This window comes from Tachyglossus aculeatus, chromosome 10 (assembly GCF_015852505.1).
Source record: "Tachyglossus aculeatus isolate mTacAcu1 chromosome 10, mTacAcu1.pri, whole genome shotgun sequence".
NCBI classification, from domain to species: domain Eukaryota; kingdom Metazoa; phylum Chordata; class Mammalia; order Monotremata; family Tachyglossidae; genus Tachyglossus; species Tachyglossus aculeatus.
In genome coordinates, this window is record NC_052075.1 from 19,210,576 (window position 1) to 19,227,658 (window position 17,083).

General features: G+C 46.3%; 1 protein-coding gene across 1 annotated transcript in view; it reads left to right on the forward strand.

Moving 5' to 3' along the window:
• Window positions 1-1,757: 1,757 nt before the first annotated feature.
• REEP1 (receptor accessory protein 1) overlaps window positions 1,758-17,083 on the forward strand; it is a 107,363-nt gene continuing 92,037 nt past the window's right edge. The window contains exons 1-2 of the mRNA XM_038752479.1: window positions 1,758-2,016; window positions 16,364-16,399. Coding sequence (XP_038608407.1) covers window positions 1,943-2,016; window positions 16,364-16,399 — 110 coding nt within the window. The 5' untranslated portion in view covers window positions 1,758-1,942. The remainder of the gene's footprint in view (window positions 2,017-16,363; window positions 16,400-17,083) is intronic.

A 17,083-nucleotide genomic window follows, 5' to 3' on the forward strand; every position in this document is an offset into this window, starting at 1 on the left:
AAAGGAAAAAGAAAAAAGGGGGGGGGGGTGGAGTTGATTTCCACTTATTCCTGGCTCCCAACGCTTCCTGAACTTCTCTCCCCTCTAAAGGGGGGGAGGGGGTGGAAAGGGGGAGGAGGGGAGGGGGGGAAAGGGGGAAATGGGGAAGGGGGAAAGGAGGGGGGAGGGGGAAAGAGGGAAAGGGGGAGCGGAGAAAGGAGGGAGGGGGAAAGGAGAAAGGGGAAGGGGGGAAGGGGAAAGGAGGGAGGGGGAAAGGAGGGAGGGGGAAAGGAGGAAGGGGGAAAGGAGGAAGGGGGGAAGGGGGAAGGGGAAAGGAGGAGGGGAGAAAGGAGGGAGGGGGAAAGGATGGAGGGGGAAGGGGAAAGGGGGAGGGGGAAAGAGGGAGGGGAGAAAGGAGGGAGGGGGAAAGGGGAGAAAGGAGGGAGGGGGAAAGGGGAGAAAGGAGGGAGGGGGGAAAGGAGAGAGGGGGAAAGGGGAGAAAGGAGGGAGGGGGAAAGGGGGAAAGGAGGGAGGGGGAAAGGGGGAAAGGAGGGAGGGGGAAAGGGGGAGAGGGGGAAAAGAGGAAGGGGAGATAGGAGGGAGGGGAGAAAAGAGGGAGGAGGAAGGGGAGGAGGGAGGGGGAAAGAGGAGAAAGGAGGGAGGGGGAAAGGAGGGAGGGGGAAGGGAAAAGGGGGAGCAGAGAAAAGAGGGAGGGGAAAGGGGGGAAAAGGGGAAAAGGGTGGAGGGGAGAAAGGAAGGAAGGGAGAAAGGGGGAAGGAGAAAAAGGGGGAGGGAGAAAAGGGGGAGAGGAAAGGGGAGGAGAAAAAAGGGGGGAGGGGAAGAGGGGAGGGGGGAAAAGGAGGGAGGGGGAAAGGGGAAAAGGGGGAAAGGGAGGAGGGGGAAACGGAGGAGGGGGAAGGGGGAAAGGGAGGAGGGGGAAAGGGGAGAAAGGGAGAAGGGGGGAGGGATAGAGGGAAAAATGGGGAGGGGAGAAAGGGAGGGGGGGAGAAAGGGGGAGAAAGGGAGGAGGGGGAGAAAGGGAGGAGGGGGAGAAAGGGAGGAGGGGGAGAAAGGGAGGAGGGGGAGAGGGGTCCCCGGGGTGGCGGGCGTCGGTGGGTCTGTCTGTCTGTCGTCCGTCCGTCGGCCGGTGGGTGACTCACCCCGCCTCCCCTTGGCCCGGCCGATCCGCAGCCGCCGCTACTGCCCGCGCGTCCCGCGCTGCGCTCCGCACCGCCGCCGCCGCCGCCGCCGGCGCGCCCCAGGCCCCGCCCCCCGGGGCCGCTCCCGGCGCCCATTGGCCGAGCTCCCCGGGGGGCGGGGCCGGAGCGCCCACGGCCCGCTCCGATTGGCCCGGCACGGGGGGCGGGGCGGGGCCGGGCGGAAAACAATCCCCGGCCCCCGCCCTCCCCGTAGCGCCTCTGGCCCCCCCCCCCGCGGGGACCTCACCGCACCGAAAGGGGTATCCCTCCGCCGAGCGAATGAGTCCCCCCCGAGAGCGGGAATTAACTTTGCGAAGCGCGCGTGGCGGGGGAAGGGAGGCGCCGGGGGAAGGGGGGAGGGTCGGCCGTTTCGGGGGGTCGATTCAGGGGGCGGGGCGAGGGCGCGTCTTACGCGCGGCGGAGGGATTTCGAGCCGAGGGAGGGGAGCGAAGCGGTCGGCTTACGTGCGGTTCCAGGCGTCCGCGGAGGGGCTTCTGCGCAGGCGCAGAGCGGAGAGCCTGGTCGTGGAGCGTCCAAGGCCCGCCATCTTGGAAGGAAGATGAAGGATGGCCAAGCCTCCATGAGGCACGAGGGTGGGTCGGGCCTGAGGGAAGGGGAAGGACAATGGACCGTTTTTTGGGCCCGAATCGAAGCCTGACGACTCAAAAGAAGAGGAAAAGCGAAAAAAGGAAGAACTTGACCCATCCGCCTTTCGGCAGCCACGTGACTTTGGTCAAGTCACCCTTCTAGGCCTCAGTTCCCTCATGTCAAGTGGGGATGAAGACTTTGCGCCCCACCTCGTGTCCCCACTAGCGTTTAGAGCAGTGCTTCGCACCCAGTAAGTGACTAACAGAGCCCATCGTTATTACCCGCAAGTGGTTGGAAAACACTCCGTTAAGGTTGGCGAAGGAGCTGGACTACTGAGGGGCGAAGAGGTTGGATGGAAAGGCCACAAAATAGGAGTATTTAACCAAACATGGTGGGAATCAGAATGTGGGCATTCTTCCAAAGGCTGACCATCCAAACTCTATAACTTTTAAAATGATCATCCTCATCATCATCATCAATCGTATTTATTGAGCGCTTACTGTGTGCAGAGCACTGGACTAAGCGCTTGGGAAGTACAAGTTCCAAAGTACAAGTTCCAACAAGATGTTGCCAATTTGTACTTCCCAAGCGCTTAGTACAGTGCTCTGCACATAGTAAGTGCTCAATAAATACGATTGATGATGATGATACAAGTTGGCAACCTATAGAGACAGTCCCTACCCAACAGTGGGCTCACAGTCTAAAAGAGGGAGACCGAGAACAAAACCAAACATACTGACAAAATAAAATAAATAGTAAGTGATTAACACATAGTAAGTGACTAACAGAGCCCATCATTATTACCCGCAAGTGGAGGGAAAACACTCCGTTAAGGTTGGCGAAGGAGCTGGACTACTGAGGGGCGAAGAGGTTGAATGGAAGGTCCACAAAATAGGAGTATTTAACCAAACATGGTGGAAATCAGAATGTGGGCAGTCTTCCAAAGGCTGACCGTCCAAACTCTCAGTTTTGTTCCACAACTTTTAAAATACTAATATCATCATCATCATCAACAATCATATTTATTGAGCGCTTACTGTGTGCAGAGCACTGTACTAAGCGCTTGGGAAGTACAAGTTGGCAACACCTAGAGACAGTCCCTACACAACAGTGGGCTCACAGTCTAAAAGGGGGAGACCGAGAACAAAACCATACATACTGACAAAATAAAATAAATAGTAAGTGAGTAACACATTGACACATAGTAAGTGATTAACAGAGCCCATCTTTATTACCCGCAAGTGGAGGGCAGACGCCCCGTTAAGGTTGGCGGAGGAGTTGGGCTACTGAGGGGCAAAGAGGTTGAATGGAAAGTCCACAAAATAGGAGTATTTAACCAAACATGGTGGAAATCAGGATGTGGGCAGTCTTCCAAAGGCTGACCGTCTAAGCTCTCAGTTTTGTTCCAGAACTTTTAAAGTAATAATCTGATTCCCAGAGTGTGAGTGGTCACCTCCTCTAGGAGGCCTTCCCAGACTGAGCCCCTCCCTTGCTCTCCCCCTTGTCCCCCTCTCCATCCCCCATCTTACTTCCTTCCCTTCCCCACAGCACCTGTATATATGTTTGTACATATTTATTACTCTATTTATTTATTTTACTTGTACATATTTATTCTATTTATTTTATTTTGTTAGTATGTTTGGTTTTGTTCCCTGTCTCCCCCTTTTAGACTGTGAGCCCACTGTTGGGTAGGGACTGTCTCTAGATGTTGCCAACTTGTTCTTCCCAAGCACTTAGTACAGTGCTCTGCACACAGTAAGCGCTCAATAAATACGATTGATGATGATGATGGAGAGTTAATGGAAAATTCTTATCGCCCCCGTTTATTGGATGGCTACCTTTGCTTCGGGGAATTTCAAAAATAGTGATGATAGTAACAGAATTTGTTGAACACACATCGGGTGCATAGTAAGTTATCAGGAAGTTGGAGAAGCAGCATGGTATAGTGGTTAGAGCACAGGCCTGGGAGTGAGAAGGTCATGAGTTCTAATCCTGCCTCTGCCACTTGTTTGCTGTGTGACCTTGGGCAAGTCGCTTTACTTCTCTGGGCCTCAGTTACCTCATCTGGAAAATGGGGATTGAGATGGTGAGCCCCATGGGGGGGTGGTCAGGGACTGTGTCCAATCTGATTAACTGTATCTACCCCAGCGCTAAGTATATTGCCTGACTCAAAGTAAGTGCTTAACAAATACCGCAATTATTATTATCAGGAAAAGACAGCAGAAGCACATGACATTTACAACTCACAAGGAGCCAGTAGTAATACATATATAGTAGTACATAGTAGTAATAGTAATACATATATAGTAGCATATACTAGTAGTAGTAATACATATATAGTAGTATGTATTAGTAGTAGTGATACATATACAGTAGTATGTATTAGTAGAAGTAATATATAGTAGTATATATTAGTAATAGTATATACTAAGCCTAATATTATAGTATATATTAGTAGTAGTAATGCATATATAGTAGTGTTTATTAGCAGAAGTACTATATATTAGTATATATTGGTAGTAATACATATAAAGTAGTATATATTAGTAGAAATTATATATATTAGGATATATTAGTAATGATACATATATAGTAGCATATATTAGTAGAAGTAATATATAGTAGTATATAGTAGTAGTAGTGCATATATAGTAGTATATAGTAGTAGTTATATGTATATTGTAGTATATATTGTAGTAATCCATACATAGTAGTATGTATTAGTGGTAGTAATACATATATAGTAGTATGTATTAGTAGTAGTAATACATATACAGTAGTATGTATTAGTAGAAGTAATATATAGTAGTATATATTAGTAATAGTATATACTAAGCCTAATATAGTATATAATAGTATATATTAGTAGTAGTAATGCATATGTAGTAGTGTGTATTAGCAGAAGTACTATATATTAGTATATATTGGTAGTAATACATATAAAGTAGTATATATTAGTAGAAATTATATATATTAGGATATATTAGTAATAATACATATATAGTAGCATATATTAGTAGAAGTAATATATAGTAGTATATAGTAGTAGTAGTAATACATATATAGTAGTAGTTATATGTATATAGTAGTATATATTGTAGTAATACGTATATAGTAGTATATATTAGTTGTAGTAATACATATAAGCCCTAAGGGCACCATTTCTGTGGACACCACAGAAATGGTCAACAGATGCTGCTATTTAAGTCAATAGAGGCACAGAGTGATAAAGATAAGGGGAGAAATCTAAGTCGGAAGCAGCTGGTATCCTGAGGGATATGTAACTCAGGACAATCAGAGAGTAAAACCTTGGAATGCACCAGTTGAAAGGCTTTAGGGAGGCTTGAAGAAGGAAGACTCTGTCATTCAGAAAGAGGTAAACAAAGTAATTAGTGTGTTCAAAGTGATAGATGTAACATCTGGTTGGAAGCGATATGTGGAATTGAGTGAGAGGAACCTCTGTGGAGAAGCTTAGGTGTTTGTATGCGTGTTGTCAGCTGCTGGGAAAAGTATCCGTATAGCAGCTATTAGGAGTTGCCATGGTCTGAAATAGGTACATTCCTAGAAAACTCCGGTAAAAATCTCCAACTCAGTTCTCATTCTTCCCATCAACTTCTCAGTTTTTCCGTGGCAATGGGCCTCCAGTACAGAACAACCCACTCCCGTCAGGAAAGCTCTGGATATTATAATGATAATGGTAATGATACTTTTTAAGTGCTTACCATGTGCCAAGCTCGCTATTAAGCACTGGGGTTATTATTATTATCAAGTGTTGAGTCATTTCTGATTCATTGTGATACTGTGGATGTATTTTCTCCAAAACGTCCTGTCTTCTGCCATGATCGTAACCTTGATGATGGTTCTTCCGTAATCGTTATGATTTCTCTCTAATAATAAATGATAATTATGGTATTTGTTAAGCGCTTACTACGTACCAAGCACTGTTCTAAGCGCTGGGGGGGATACAGGGTAATCAAGTTGTCCCATGTGGGGCTCACACTTTCAATCACCATTTTACAGATGAGGGAACTGAGGCACAGGGAAGTTAAGTGACTTGCCTAAGGTCACAGGGCAGACAAGTGGCGGAGCCGGGATTAGAATTCTATTTATTCTGATGGTACTGACGCCTGTTTACTCATTTTGTTTTGTTGTCCGTCTCCCCCTTCTAGACTGTGAGCCCGTTGTTGGGTAGGGACCGTCTCTATATGCTGCCGATTTGTACTTCCCAAGAGTACGGTGCTCTGCACACAGTAAGCGCTCAATAAATACAGTTGAATGAATGAACTTGCCTAAGGTCACACAGCAGACAAGTGGCGGAGCTGGGATTGGAACCCACGTCCTCCGACTCCCAAGCCTGTATCAATCTAGCTGCTGGTCTGCCTCTTCCATGTTTTCCCTGGAGTTTTCCGATCACTAGTGGCTCCTCCAGAGAATTAGTCCTCCTGATGATGTGTCCAAGCACTGGGGTAGGTACAAGATAATGAGGTTGGTTAGAGTCCCTGTTGCATTCAGGGCTCACATTCTGAGTAGGAGGGAATTATCACCTCTCTGTCTGGAACATACTTCAAATACCCCTAATTTGTAAGCATTTTATAATCAAGGTTAAGTTCATTCATTCATGCAATCATATTTATTGAGCGCTTTCTGTGTGCAGAGCACTGTACTAAGCGCTTGGGAAGTACAAGTTGGCAACATATACAGACGGTCCCTACCCAGCAGCGGGCTCACAGTCTAGAAGGGGGAGACAGACAACAAAACAAAACATATTAACAAAATAAAATAAATAGCTCGGGGTAGGGGGGGTGGTCGCGTAACTAGTTGCAAATGGAAGAATATTTGTGAGGGGCTAATCCTTTTCCCTAGAATACTCTAGTCACCTGTAAGTTTTAAGAAGTAGGTGACCTCATTTGGATGAAATGCCAGTTTTGATCGCGTTCCTCGGCACAAACCGTCCATATCCAAGCTATGTGAATGAGTGTTTATTCTGAGCGGTATTTGTTCTAGCCATCTAGGTCATATCAACAAGTAGGTATCTAGCAGAGTGGCCTGCTGGAAACAGCACGGGCCTGGCTTCTAATCCCGGCTTCTCTGTTTGTCCTCTGTGAGATCTTGGGCAAGTCACCTAACTTTTCCATGCCTCAGTTACCTCATCTGCAAGGTGGGGATTAAGACTATGAGCCCCATGTGGGACAGGGACAGTGTCCAAACCTGATTAGCTTGTAACTACCCGGGCGCTTAGTACAGTGTCTGGCACATAAGTCCGTAACAAATACTTCTTTTAAACGCAAATGCAATTACTTTTCAAAAGAATACTTTTTTACATGAACCCTGTCCCCAAGGAGCTTTCAGTCTACAGCTGAAAAATGTTTTTTACTCACCATTTGGCTTACCTTGTTAAGCCGTGAACAAACTTGGCCTCAGCACATGTGAGTGAAGTTTCTCCTGCAGTCCTGACAGTGCGTTAACAGATATTTTTTGCACACCCTCTTTGGTTAATCTTCATTTTTCCAAGTGAACAGGCGTTCAGTTGGGTCTGCGTGGCTGTCACTAGTTGACTAAAGAGAAAAATTAGGCGCTGTACAAACCCAGAATAAGCAGAAGGATCCTAGGCAGTGTGATCTAGTGGAAAGAGCACAGACCTAGGAGTCAAAGGCCCTGTCCCCTAATCCTGGTTCTGCCATTTGTCTGCCGTGTGGGATCTTGGGCAAGTCACTTCTCTGTGCATCAGTTTTCTCATATGTAAAATGGGAAGTCTATAACTGTTCACCCTCCTACTTGAGGCTGTGAGCTCCCCGTGGGACAGGGGTTGTGTCTAACCTGATTACCTCACATCTGCCCCTGTGCTTGCCACATAAGAAGACTTAGCACTTACCAGCGTTATTTTTCCCTATAATTTTTATTTCGTTTATGTAAATCATTAAGTATCCCAAACGGCCAAGTAGCTATTCACCATTAAATCACCACAATTAGGCTTCCCTGTCACTTTTTGCCAAGACCTCCCCTAGTTTACTTCAGGCAAAATACCTGAGCACACAACGTTGGGTTCCTGAACTTGGGGTCTTTGGGCCTGTCAGAGTACTCGTATCCACCCCCGCGCTTAGTACAGTGCTTGGCACGTAGTAAGTGCTTTACAAATACCATAATTATTGTTATTACTACAGCCCAGAGCCATAGCTTTTACCAAGGATATTTAGCCTTCTGTCTTTTTCAAACCTGGGAGTCGTCATCAAAATCAGACACTCTCCAACCTCTGTAAATGTCCTAGACTATTTCTTGCCCTGTTTAAAGTAGAACAAAATGTTCTCATCTAGGGACATAGGGTTTTTTTGCTATACGAGATGTTTTTCTCCTAGACTGTGAGCCTGTTGTTGGGTAGGAATTATCTCTGTTTCTCAATTGTACTTTCCAAGCGCTTAGTACAGTGCTCTGCACACAGTAAGTGCCTAAAAATTACAGCCCAGAGCCGTAGCTTTTACCAAGCATATTTAGCCTTCTGCCTTTTTCAGATTCTAGACTGTAAGAATCATTCATTCACGATTGAGTGAATAAAACTGCCTTTTGGCAGGTTGCTTTGTCCATTGCGGGGATTCGCCTTGGACTTTTATTTCACACTAATTTCTATGTGTGTCTTCTGGGATAAGCAGCGTGAGAAGACAGTGTGGCTCAGTGGAAAGGACACGGGCTTGGGAGTCAGAAGTCATGGGTTCAAATCCCGGCTCTGCCATTTGTCAGCTGTGTGACTTCGGGCAAGTCACTTAACTTCTCTGTGCCTCAGTTCCCTCATCTGTAAAATGGGGATTAAGACTGTGAGCCCCACATGGGACAACCCGATCACCTTGTAACCTCCCCAGCCCTTAGAACAGTGCTTTGCACATAGTAAGGGCTTTAAAAAAATTCCATCATAAGAGGTGTCAGCCTGCCTTTGTACTGTGGATCAGGAAACTCATCTGTTTCAAAAAATGAGAAATTAGGGGAAGGTGGGAATGACCCTCACATACCTTTTTCAAGATCTTTTGGAAGACTAGTAATTTAGGATTGAATCAGAAGCTGAAAACGGCTCCACATCTCTAGACTGTAAGAATCTTCTGGATAGAGATCGTGTCTACCAACTATGTTATCCTATACTCTCTTAACTGCTTAGTTCAGTGCTCTGCACACAGTAAGCACTCAATCAATCAATCGTATTTATTGAGCGCTTACTGTGTGCAGAGCACTGTACTAAGCGCTTGGGAAGTACAAGTTGGCAACATATAGAGACAGTCCCTACCCAACAGTGGGCTCACAGTCTAAAAGGGGGAGACAGAGAACAAAACCAAACATACTAACAAAATAAAATAAATAGAATAGATTTGTACAAGTAAAATAAATAAATAATCCTCAATAAAGACCATTGATTGATTGATTCAAGATAAGGGCAGGGACTCGAGCGAGTCAGAAGCTGAAAACTTGTCCACAGCTCTAGACTATAAGCTCGTTATGGGCAGGGAACACGTCCACTAATTCTGTGGGATTGTACCCTCCCAGGTGCTTAATACAGCACTCTGCACATAGTAAGCCTCAATAGATTCGATCGATTGATTGATCTCTAGACTGTAAGCTCCTTGTGGACAGGGACCGTGTCTACCAACTCTGTTCTATTGTACTGTCCCAAGCACTTAGTTCAATGCTCTGCACCCAGGAAGTGCTCAGTATATGCACCCAATTCATTGATCTGAAGATTAAGACAGGAGCTTGTCCCTATAGGCTGGGCCAAAAATAGTATTTCTGAGTACATTTTTGTTTCTGCGAATTGCGAGCCATCTTGTTGTTTTCCCCTTCTCCTTGTTAGTCTGCCTCTCATAGCCGACTCGCGCCAATCGTCCCTGAACCGCCCCCCACCCCCGCTCCATTAGGAAATGGGTCTCCCGAGAGCCATATCGATCAGTCGTTCCTGCCCCCAGCCCTTGCGATCCAGAAGCTTTCCAGTAGGATGTGGTACGACATGCTACTGCAGCTCTTTTCCGTCCAGGATTCCCATCCCTTTGGTCCCCAAACCCTTATTCTCCTTGCCCACCCCAAACCCCCACAACCCCATGACCACCCCCCTCAATCTCGCCCACATCCTGTGCTCACAGTCTAAGGGGGAAGGAGAACAGGTGTTGAATCCCCATTTTACAGATGAGGAAACGGAGGCCCAAGGAGCTCTGTCCAGCCCTTTCTATGACTCTGAGCTCGATATACGGCCCTAAATCGGGCACATGAATGGGAGGAGCAGGGATTGAAGGAGTGGATCATAAGCTTATTGTGGGCAGGGAACATGTCTACCAGCTCTGTTGTACTCTTCTAAGCGCTAAGTACAGTGCTCTGCACACTGGAAGTGCTCAGTAAACACCATTGATGGTGAAGATGGTGACCTCGGGGCCAATATGGAAAAACAAACAGCTGAAGCTCCCTTGGTCAGTCCCCCGAAGACCCCCATAAGCTCCATGTAGGACAACTTCAGTCAGAGAGCCCTTGAGGGAAAGGCCCTGAACACCTGAGGAGGGGGCAGGCCAGGCCAGCTCCCAGGCGTTGAGTACAGTGCTCTGCACACACTAAGTGCTCAGTAAATGCCATTAGCGATGATGATGATGGCGGCCCCGGGAAAATGAACGCGCGACCCCCATAAACTCCACACGGGACAACTTCAGTCAGAGACCCACTGAGGGGAAGGCCCTGGCCATCCGAAAGGGGAATAGGCCAGGCCAGCTGCCGGTGGCCACGTCCTCAGGGACAGCGTGGTGGCCACCGTGGAGATTTTATCAGCGGGCACTTAAACTATTCTGAACTTCCGAAGCCTGCCAGTTTTAAGATCCGCAGTAGTGACCGAACCTCCGAGAGTTGGCAACCCCGGGCGGCTAAGTTTGGATAAGTTCAGGAAGGTGTAATACCACTGGTATTTGTTAAGCGCTTGCTGTGTGTCAAGCACTGTTCTAAGCGCTGGGATAGATACAAGCTGATCAGGTTGGACGCAGTCCCTTTCCCACATGGGGCTCACAGTCTTAGTCCCCATTTTCCACATGAGGAACAATCAATGGTATTTCAATCACTCATTCATTCAGTCATGTTTATTGAACACTTACTATGTGCGGAGCACTGTATTAAGCGCTTAGTACCCCCTCTCCATCCCCCCCATCTTACCTCCTTCCCTTCCCCACAGCACCTGTATATATGTATATATGTTTGTACATATTTATTACTCTATTTTACTTGTACATATCTATTCTATTTATTTTATTTTGTTAGTATGTTTGGTTGTGTTCTCTGTCTCCCCCTTTTAGACTGTGAGCCCACTGTTGGGTAGGGACTGTCTCTATATGTTGCCAATTTGTACTTCCCAAGCGCTTAGTACAGTGGTCTGCACATAGTAAGCGCTCAATAAATATGATTGATTGATTGATTGAAAGTACAGTTTGGCAACAGAGACAATCCCTACCCAACAATGGGCTCACAGTCTAGAAGGGGGAGACAGACAACAAAACAAAACAAATAGGCATTGAGCGCTTCTTGTGTGCAAAGCACTGTGCTAAGCAGTTGAGAGATTTGTAGGTGGGATTGTGTCTGTTGGTTGTTATACTGTAATCTCCCAGTCTAGACGGGGAGACAGACATTAATATAAATAAGTTATGAGAAGCAGCATGGTGTAGTGTATCGCACTGTCCCAAGCTCTTAGTACAGCGCTCGGCACACAGTAAGCATTCAGTCAACCCCAATGATTGATTGGAAATTTCTTTCCCCCAAATTGGCTCGCTGTCGGTAGACAAGTCCAGTGTTTCTCCAGCGGGAGAGTTGTATCTCCAGGAGGCCACGGGGATTTCCATTGACCGACGGGGTGGAGGAGACCGGCCAGAGCCGTGGAACTGGTTGTGACTCACGAATATAGTGTCAGCCCATTCCACGCTTCCCTGCGCTCTTCCTGGCCACCTTCCGCCTCTCACCGTGTCCCTGCTTGCCTGCCTCTGCCATCAGCTTCTCTCTCTCTCGTTTCACTTTTTGGGAGGGTGTGGGAATGCCTAGGGACCTCCAAAGGGCGGCTTGAAAATTTAAAAAATCGGAGAGATCTTTCCTTAGCCTCAGTTTCCCCATCAGTAGAATGGACTTGAGTGGTCTCCTTCACTCTTAGCCTGTGAGCCCCCATGGGGGACAGGTACTGTTTCCCGTCTCATTATTTGGCGGCTATTCCAGTCTTTAGCACATAGTGATTCATTCATTCATTTACTGAGCGCTCCCCCCACTCGAGACTGTAAGCTCCCAGCGGGTAGGGAATGTGTCTGTTTGTTATTGTATTGTACTCTCCCAAGCACTGAGTACAATGCTTATTCATTCAATCATATACTTATTAAGTGCTTACTGTGTACAGAGTACACAGATCCCCGCTCTGCCAATTGTCAGCTGTGTGACTTTGGGTAAGTCACTTAATTTCTCTGTGCCTCAGTTCCCTCATCTGTAAAATGGGGATTAAGACTGTGAGCCCCCTGTGGGACAACCTGACCTCCTTGTAACCTCCCCAGCGCTTAGAACAGTGCTTTGCACATAGTAAGCGCTTAATAAATGCCATCATTATTATTATTATTACAGAGCATTGCACTAAGCTCTTGGGAGAGTACAACAATAAACAGGCACATTCCCTGCTCACAATAAGATCACAGTGTAGGGGGGAGATAGACATTCATATAAATAAATAAATGGCAGATATGTACATAATTGCTGTGGGGCTGGGAGCGGGGATGAATAAAGGGAGCAAGTCAGGGAGTGGGAGAAGAGGAAAGGAGGGCTTCATCGGGGAAGGCCTCTCAGAGGAGATGGGCCTCCAGGCATTGTGGATAAACCACAAGCCTGGGAGTCAGAAGGATGTGGGTTGTCTGCCGTGTGGCCTTGGGCAAGTCGCTTCACTTCTCTGTGCCTCAGTCCCCTCACCTGCAAAATGGGGATCGAGACCGTGAGCTTCATGTGGGTCAGGGACTGTGTCCAACCCGATTGGCTTGTTTCCACCCCAGTACTTAGTGCAGTGCCTTGCACATAGTAAGTGCTTAATACCACTATGATTATTGATGATAATAATAATAAGTGCTTTATTAATGTCTTAACAAAGTGTCACCGTGGGGACCTGGAGTTCTTCTTCTCATCCAAGCCCTCTAGAGGGCGTGGGCTCCCTTTCCAAAATTGAGGAATTCTAAGAAAGGAGGAGTTATCCCTCTCCATCCATCTCCTCACTTTACAAGCAATATACATAAACGCTCCTTTATCTCTCCCCCCTCCCAGAGGTACAATGCCTGGTCTGTTGTGACTGTGGAACAAAGAAACTTGGGCTGGTAGATCAAAGGAAAACCCAGTTCACTGATAGAATCAGAGCGGCCCAGATGAAGGCCTTTCTCCTCAGTTGCAGACAGTCCCTGCATAATTAGCTGGAAGAATTAGGACTTAGATTTAATCATAATAATTGTGGTATTTTTAAGCACTTACTATGTGCCAAGCACTGTACTAGAGAAGCAGCGTGGCTCAGTGGAAAGAGCCCGGGCTTTGGAATCAGAGGTTGTGCGTTCATATCCCGGCTCCGCCTTGTCAGCTGTGTGACTTTGGGCAAGTCACTTCACTTCTCTGAGCCTCAGGTATGTCATCTGTAAAATGGGGATGAAGACTGTGAGCCCCTTCTAGACTGTGAGCCCACTGTTGGGTAGGGACTGTCTCTATTTGTTGCCAACTTGTACTTCCCAAGCGCTTAGTACAGTGCTCTGCACACAGTAAGCGCTCAATAAATACGATTGATTGATTGATTGATTGACATCCTGATCACCTTGTAACCTCCCCAGCGCTTAGAACAGTGCTTAGAACAGTACTTCTAGACTGTGAGCCCACTGTTGGGTAGGGACTGTCTCAATATGTTGCCAACTTGTACTTCCCAAGCGCTTAGTACAGTGCTCTGCACACAGTAAGCGCTCAATAAATACGATTGCTTTGCACGTAGTAAGTGCTTAACAAATGCCATCGTCATTTATTTATTATTATTTCTAAGCTCTGGGGTGGATGCAAGCAAATCATGGACACAGTCCCTGTCCTACATGGGCCTCACGGTCTTAATCCTCATTTGACAGATGAGGTAACTGAGGTGCAGAGGAATGAAGTGTCTTGCCCAAGGTCACCCAAGAGACAAGTGGCAGAGCCAGCATTAGACTGCAGGCCCTTTCATTCATTCAATTGTATTTATTGAGCGCTTACTGTGTGCAGAGCACTGTACTAAGAGCTTGGGAAGTTCAAGCCGGCAACATATAGAGACGGTCCCTGCCCAACAGCAGGCTCACAGTCTAGAAGGCCCTTCTGATAAGTTTGTGGTCTATCCACTAGGCCTCTCCACTTTTCTAGAGTTGAGAGTTTGTGCTTAGGTATTCATCCCCCTCTTCCCCTTACACTCTGTAGCCTCCCCTGCCTGAAATTTATTGCACTACCTGCCTTCCCACTAGATTATAAACCCCTTGAGGGCAGGAATCTTGTCTTCTTACTCTACTGTGCTCTCCTGAGAGCTTTGTATAGTGTTCCACACACTGAAAAAGAAGCAGCATGGCCTAATGGATACAGCACTGACTTGGGAGTCAGAAGGACCTGGGTTCTAATCCCAGTTCATCTGCTGGGTGACCTTGAGCAAGTCACTTCACTTCTCTGCGCCTCAGTTACCTCATCTGTGAAAATGGGGATTAAGACTGTGAGCCCCACATGGGACAGGGACTGCGTCCAACCTGATTAGCTTGTATCTATCCCAGTGCTTAGGACAGGGCCTGGCCCATAGTAAGCGCTTATTAAATGCCATTAAAAAAAGTAAGCGATCGATCGGATTTATTGAGCACTCACTATGTAAAGAGCACTGTACTAAGTGCTTGGAGAGCGCAGTATAGCAGAATGAGCAGACACGTTCCCCACCCACAACAGGGACTCAATAAATACCATTGATTGGCAGATGGAGAGTAGAGGGGAAAGCTAATCTGGTTTAGTGGGGCTGATGGGAGTGGATTTGGGGTCTAATTGGGAAGCTGGGCCTTATAATATAATAATAATATCATAATAATAATAATAATAATATTTGTTAGGTGCTTACTATGTGCCAAGCACTGCATATATGTGCCAAGCATATATATATATATATATATATATGTATATATGTATATATATATATACATACATATATATATATGCCAAGCACATACATGCCAAACATATATGTGTGATATGTGCTTTTATGTTCAGATTTCTGCATATGTCATCCCTCTGCTCTAAATGGGTACCCTTTTGTGTGCTGTTTGTAGTTAATGTTGGAATGTTACTATGTGTTAAGCACTGTTGTAAGCACTCGGATAGATACAAGCCAATCAGGTTGGACACAGTCCCTGTCCCACCTGGGGCTCACAATCTTAATCCCCATTTTACAGATGAAGTAACCGAGGCACAGAGAACCTAAGCGACTTGCCCAAGTCAGTTTCGCATGTGTTTCACTAGCCCCTTGGTTTCTCGCTGAATTTCATGTTCGTGTATGATTTGTAAGCTCCTTGAGGGCAAGGATCGTGTCCGTCAACTCTGTCGTTCGCTCCTAGTGCTCTGCAAACAGTAAGAACTCAGTAAATACCATCGATTGATTTGATCGTTGAGCGGAAAACTACAAATAAGCAATGCCAGGTGGGTAACGTCTTTTTTTAAAAAGAATCTGGACGCACCCTCTACCCATATCTTTTTACCGAGACTGCTGCGGGAGTGATTTCCGCAAGAAACTCTTCCGTGCCTCCATTATGTTCCTTCTGTTGGTGCATTAGCCCAAAGATGGAGCGAGAACCTCTTCTCTGCTTTCATTATGTTCTTTCTGCAGGTGCATTAGCCCAAAGAGGGAGCCTTTATCCACCAACTATTCATTAGGAATGAGAGTGTGAGCATTTTTATTTCTCATGGACTTTAGCCTGACTCCACAAGTCCAGGAGTGGGAAAAAATATATATATATATTAGCAGGCTGATAAATCAAAATCGAAAATAAGAGCTATGACCGCTCACCACCTCCAGAGTCACTGGGTTGGTGAACATTGAACAAAATGGAAAAATTAGCAATGGGGCAATAAAGTTTGTGATACTAGGTAAAAGCCAGATATTATGTTTTTGCTGGATATTAATTATCCAATCAGAAGGACCTGGCTTCTAATCCCAGCTCTGTCGCTTGCCTGATGGGTGACCTTGGGCGAGTCATTTCACTTCTCTGTGCCTCAGTTATGTCATCTATAAAATGAGGATTGATACTGTGAGCCCTGTGTGGGACAGGGACGGTGTCCAACCTGATTATCTTATTGCTACCCCAATCAATCAGTCGTATTTATTGAGCGCTTACGGTGTGCAGAGCACTGTACTAAGCACTTGGGAAGTACAAGTTGGCAACATAAATGCTTAGTACAGTGGCTGTCACATAATAAGTGCTTAACAAATACCACAATTATTATTACTATTATTATCATCTACCCCAGCGCTTAGAACAGTGTTTGATACATAGTAAGTGCTTATCAAATACAAATAACGTAAAAAATATACCTGACTGCCCTGTTTTCTTTCCTAGAATATCCGACTCAGTGGAGCAGTCCTGGAGAACCCAGTGAGTACCAACTCTGTATTCTTTTTGCATCTTTTGCTGTAGGACTTCCTTGGATGACATTAGAAAGGTGGAGAACGGTAAAGCAGGTCAGAAATTAAAGAAACGTAGTATCTGGGGCTGGACGGAAAGTAGGGAAGCCTAATGGAAAGAGCCCAGGATCGGGAGACAGGAAACCCGAGTTCTGATCCCAACTCCACCGCTTCCCTGCTGTGTAGACCTTTGGCAAGTTATTTAACTTTGCTTGTTTCCTTCTCTGTAAATTGGAGGTTAAGTACCTGTTCTCTCTCCTATTTAGGATGCGAGCCCTGTGTGGGACAGGGACAGATCTGATTGTATCTATCTCAGTGCTCAGCACAGGACTCGTAGCGTAGTAAATGCTTAACAAATGCCATTATTGTTATTATTAAAAATGGGGAAGCCTGTTGAATGACTTAAACTGTAGCCCCATGCAGGACAGGGACTGTATCTGATCTAATTAACTTGTACCTACCCCAGCGCTTAGAACAGTGCTTGGCACATAGTAAGCGCTTAACAAATACCATTAAAAAAAGGAAAAATTGGGCCTGGTCAGGACCTAAAAACAAGGAGGTCGTTAGGCAGTTCTGGTCTTTCTAGGCGGGTCAGTGCTCCCCATTGAATTCCGAAAGAAACATTAGCTGGTAATAGGAGAACCGTCTTCATTTT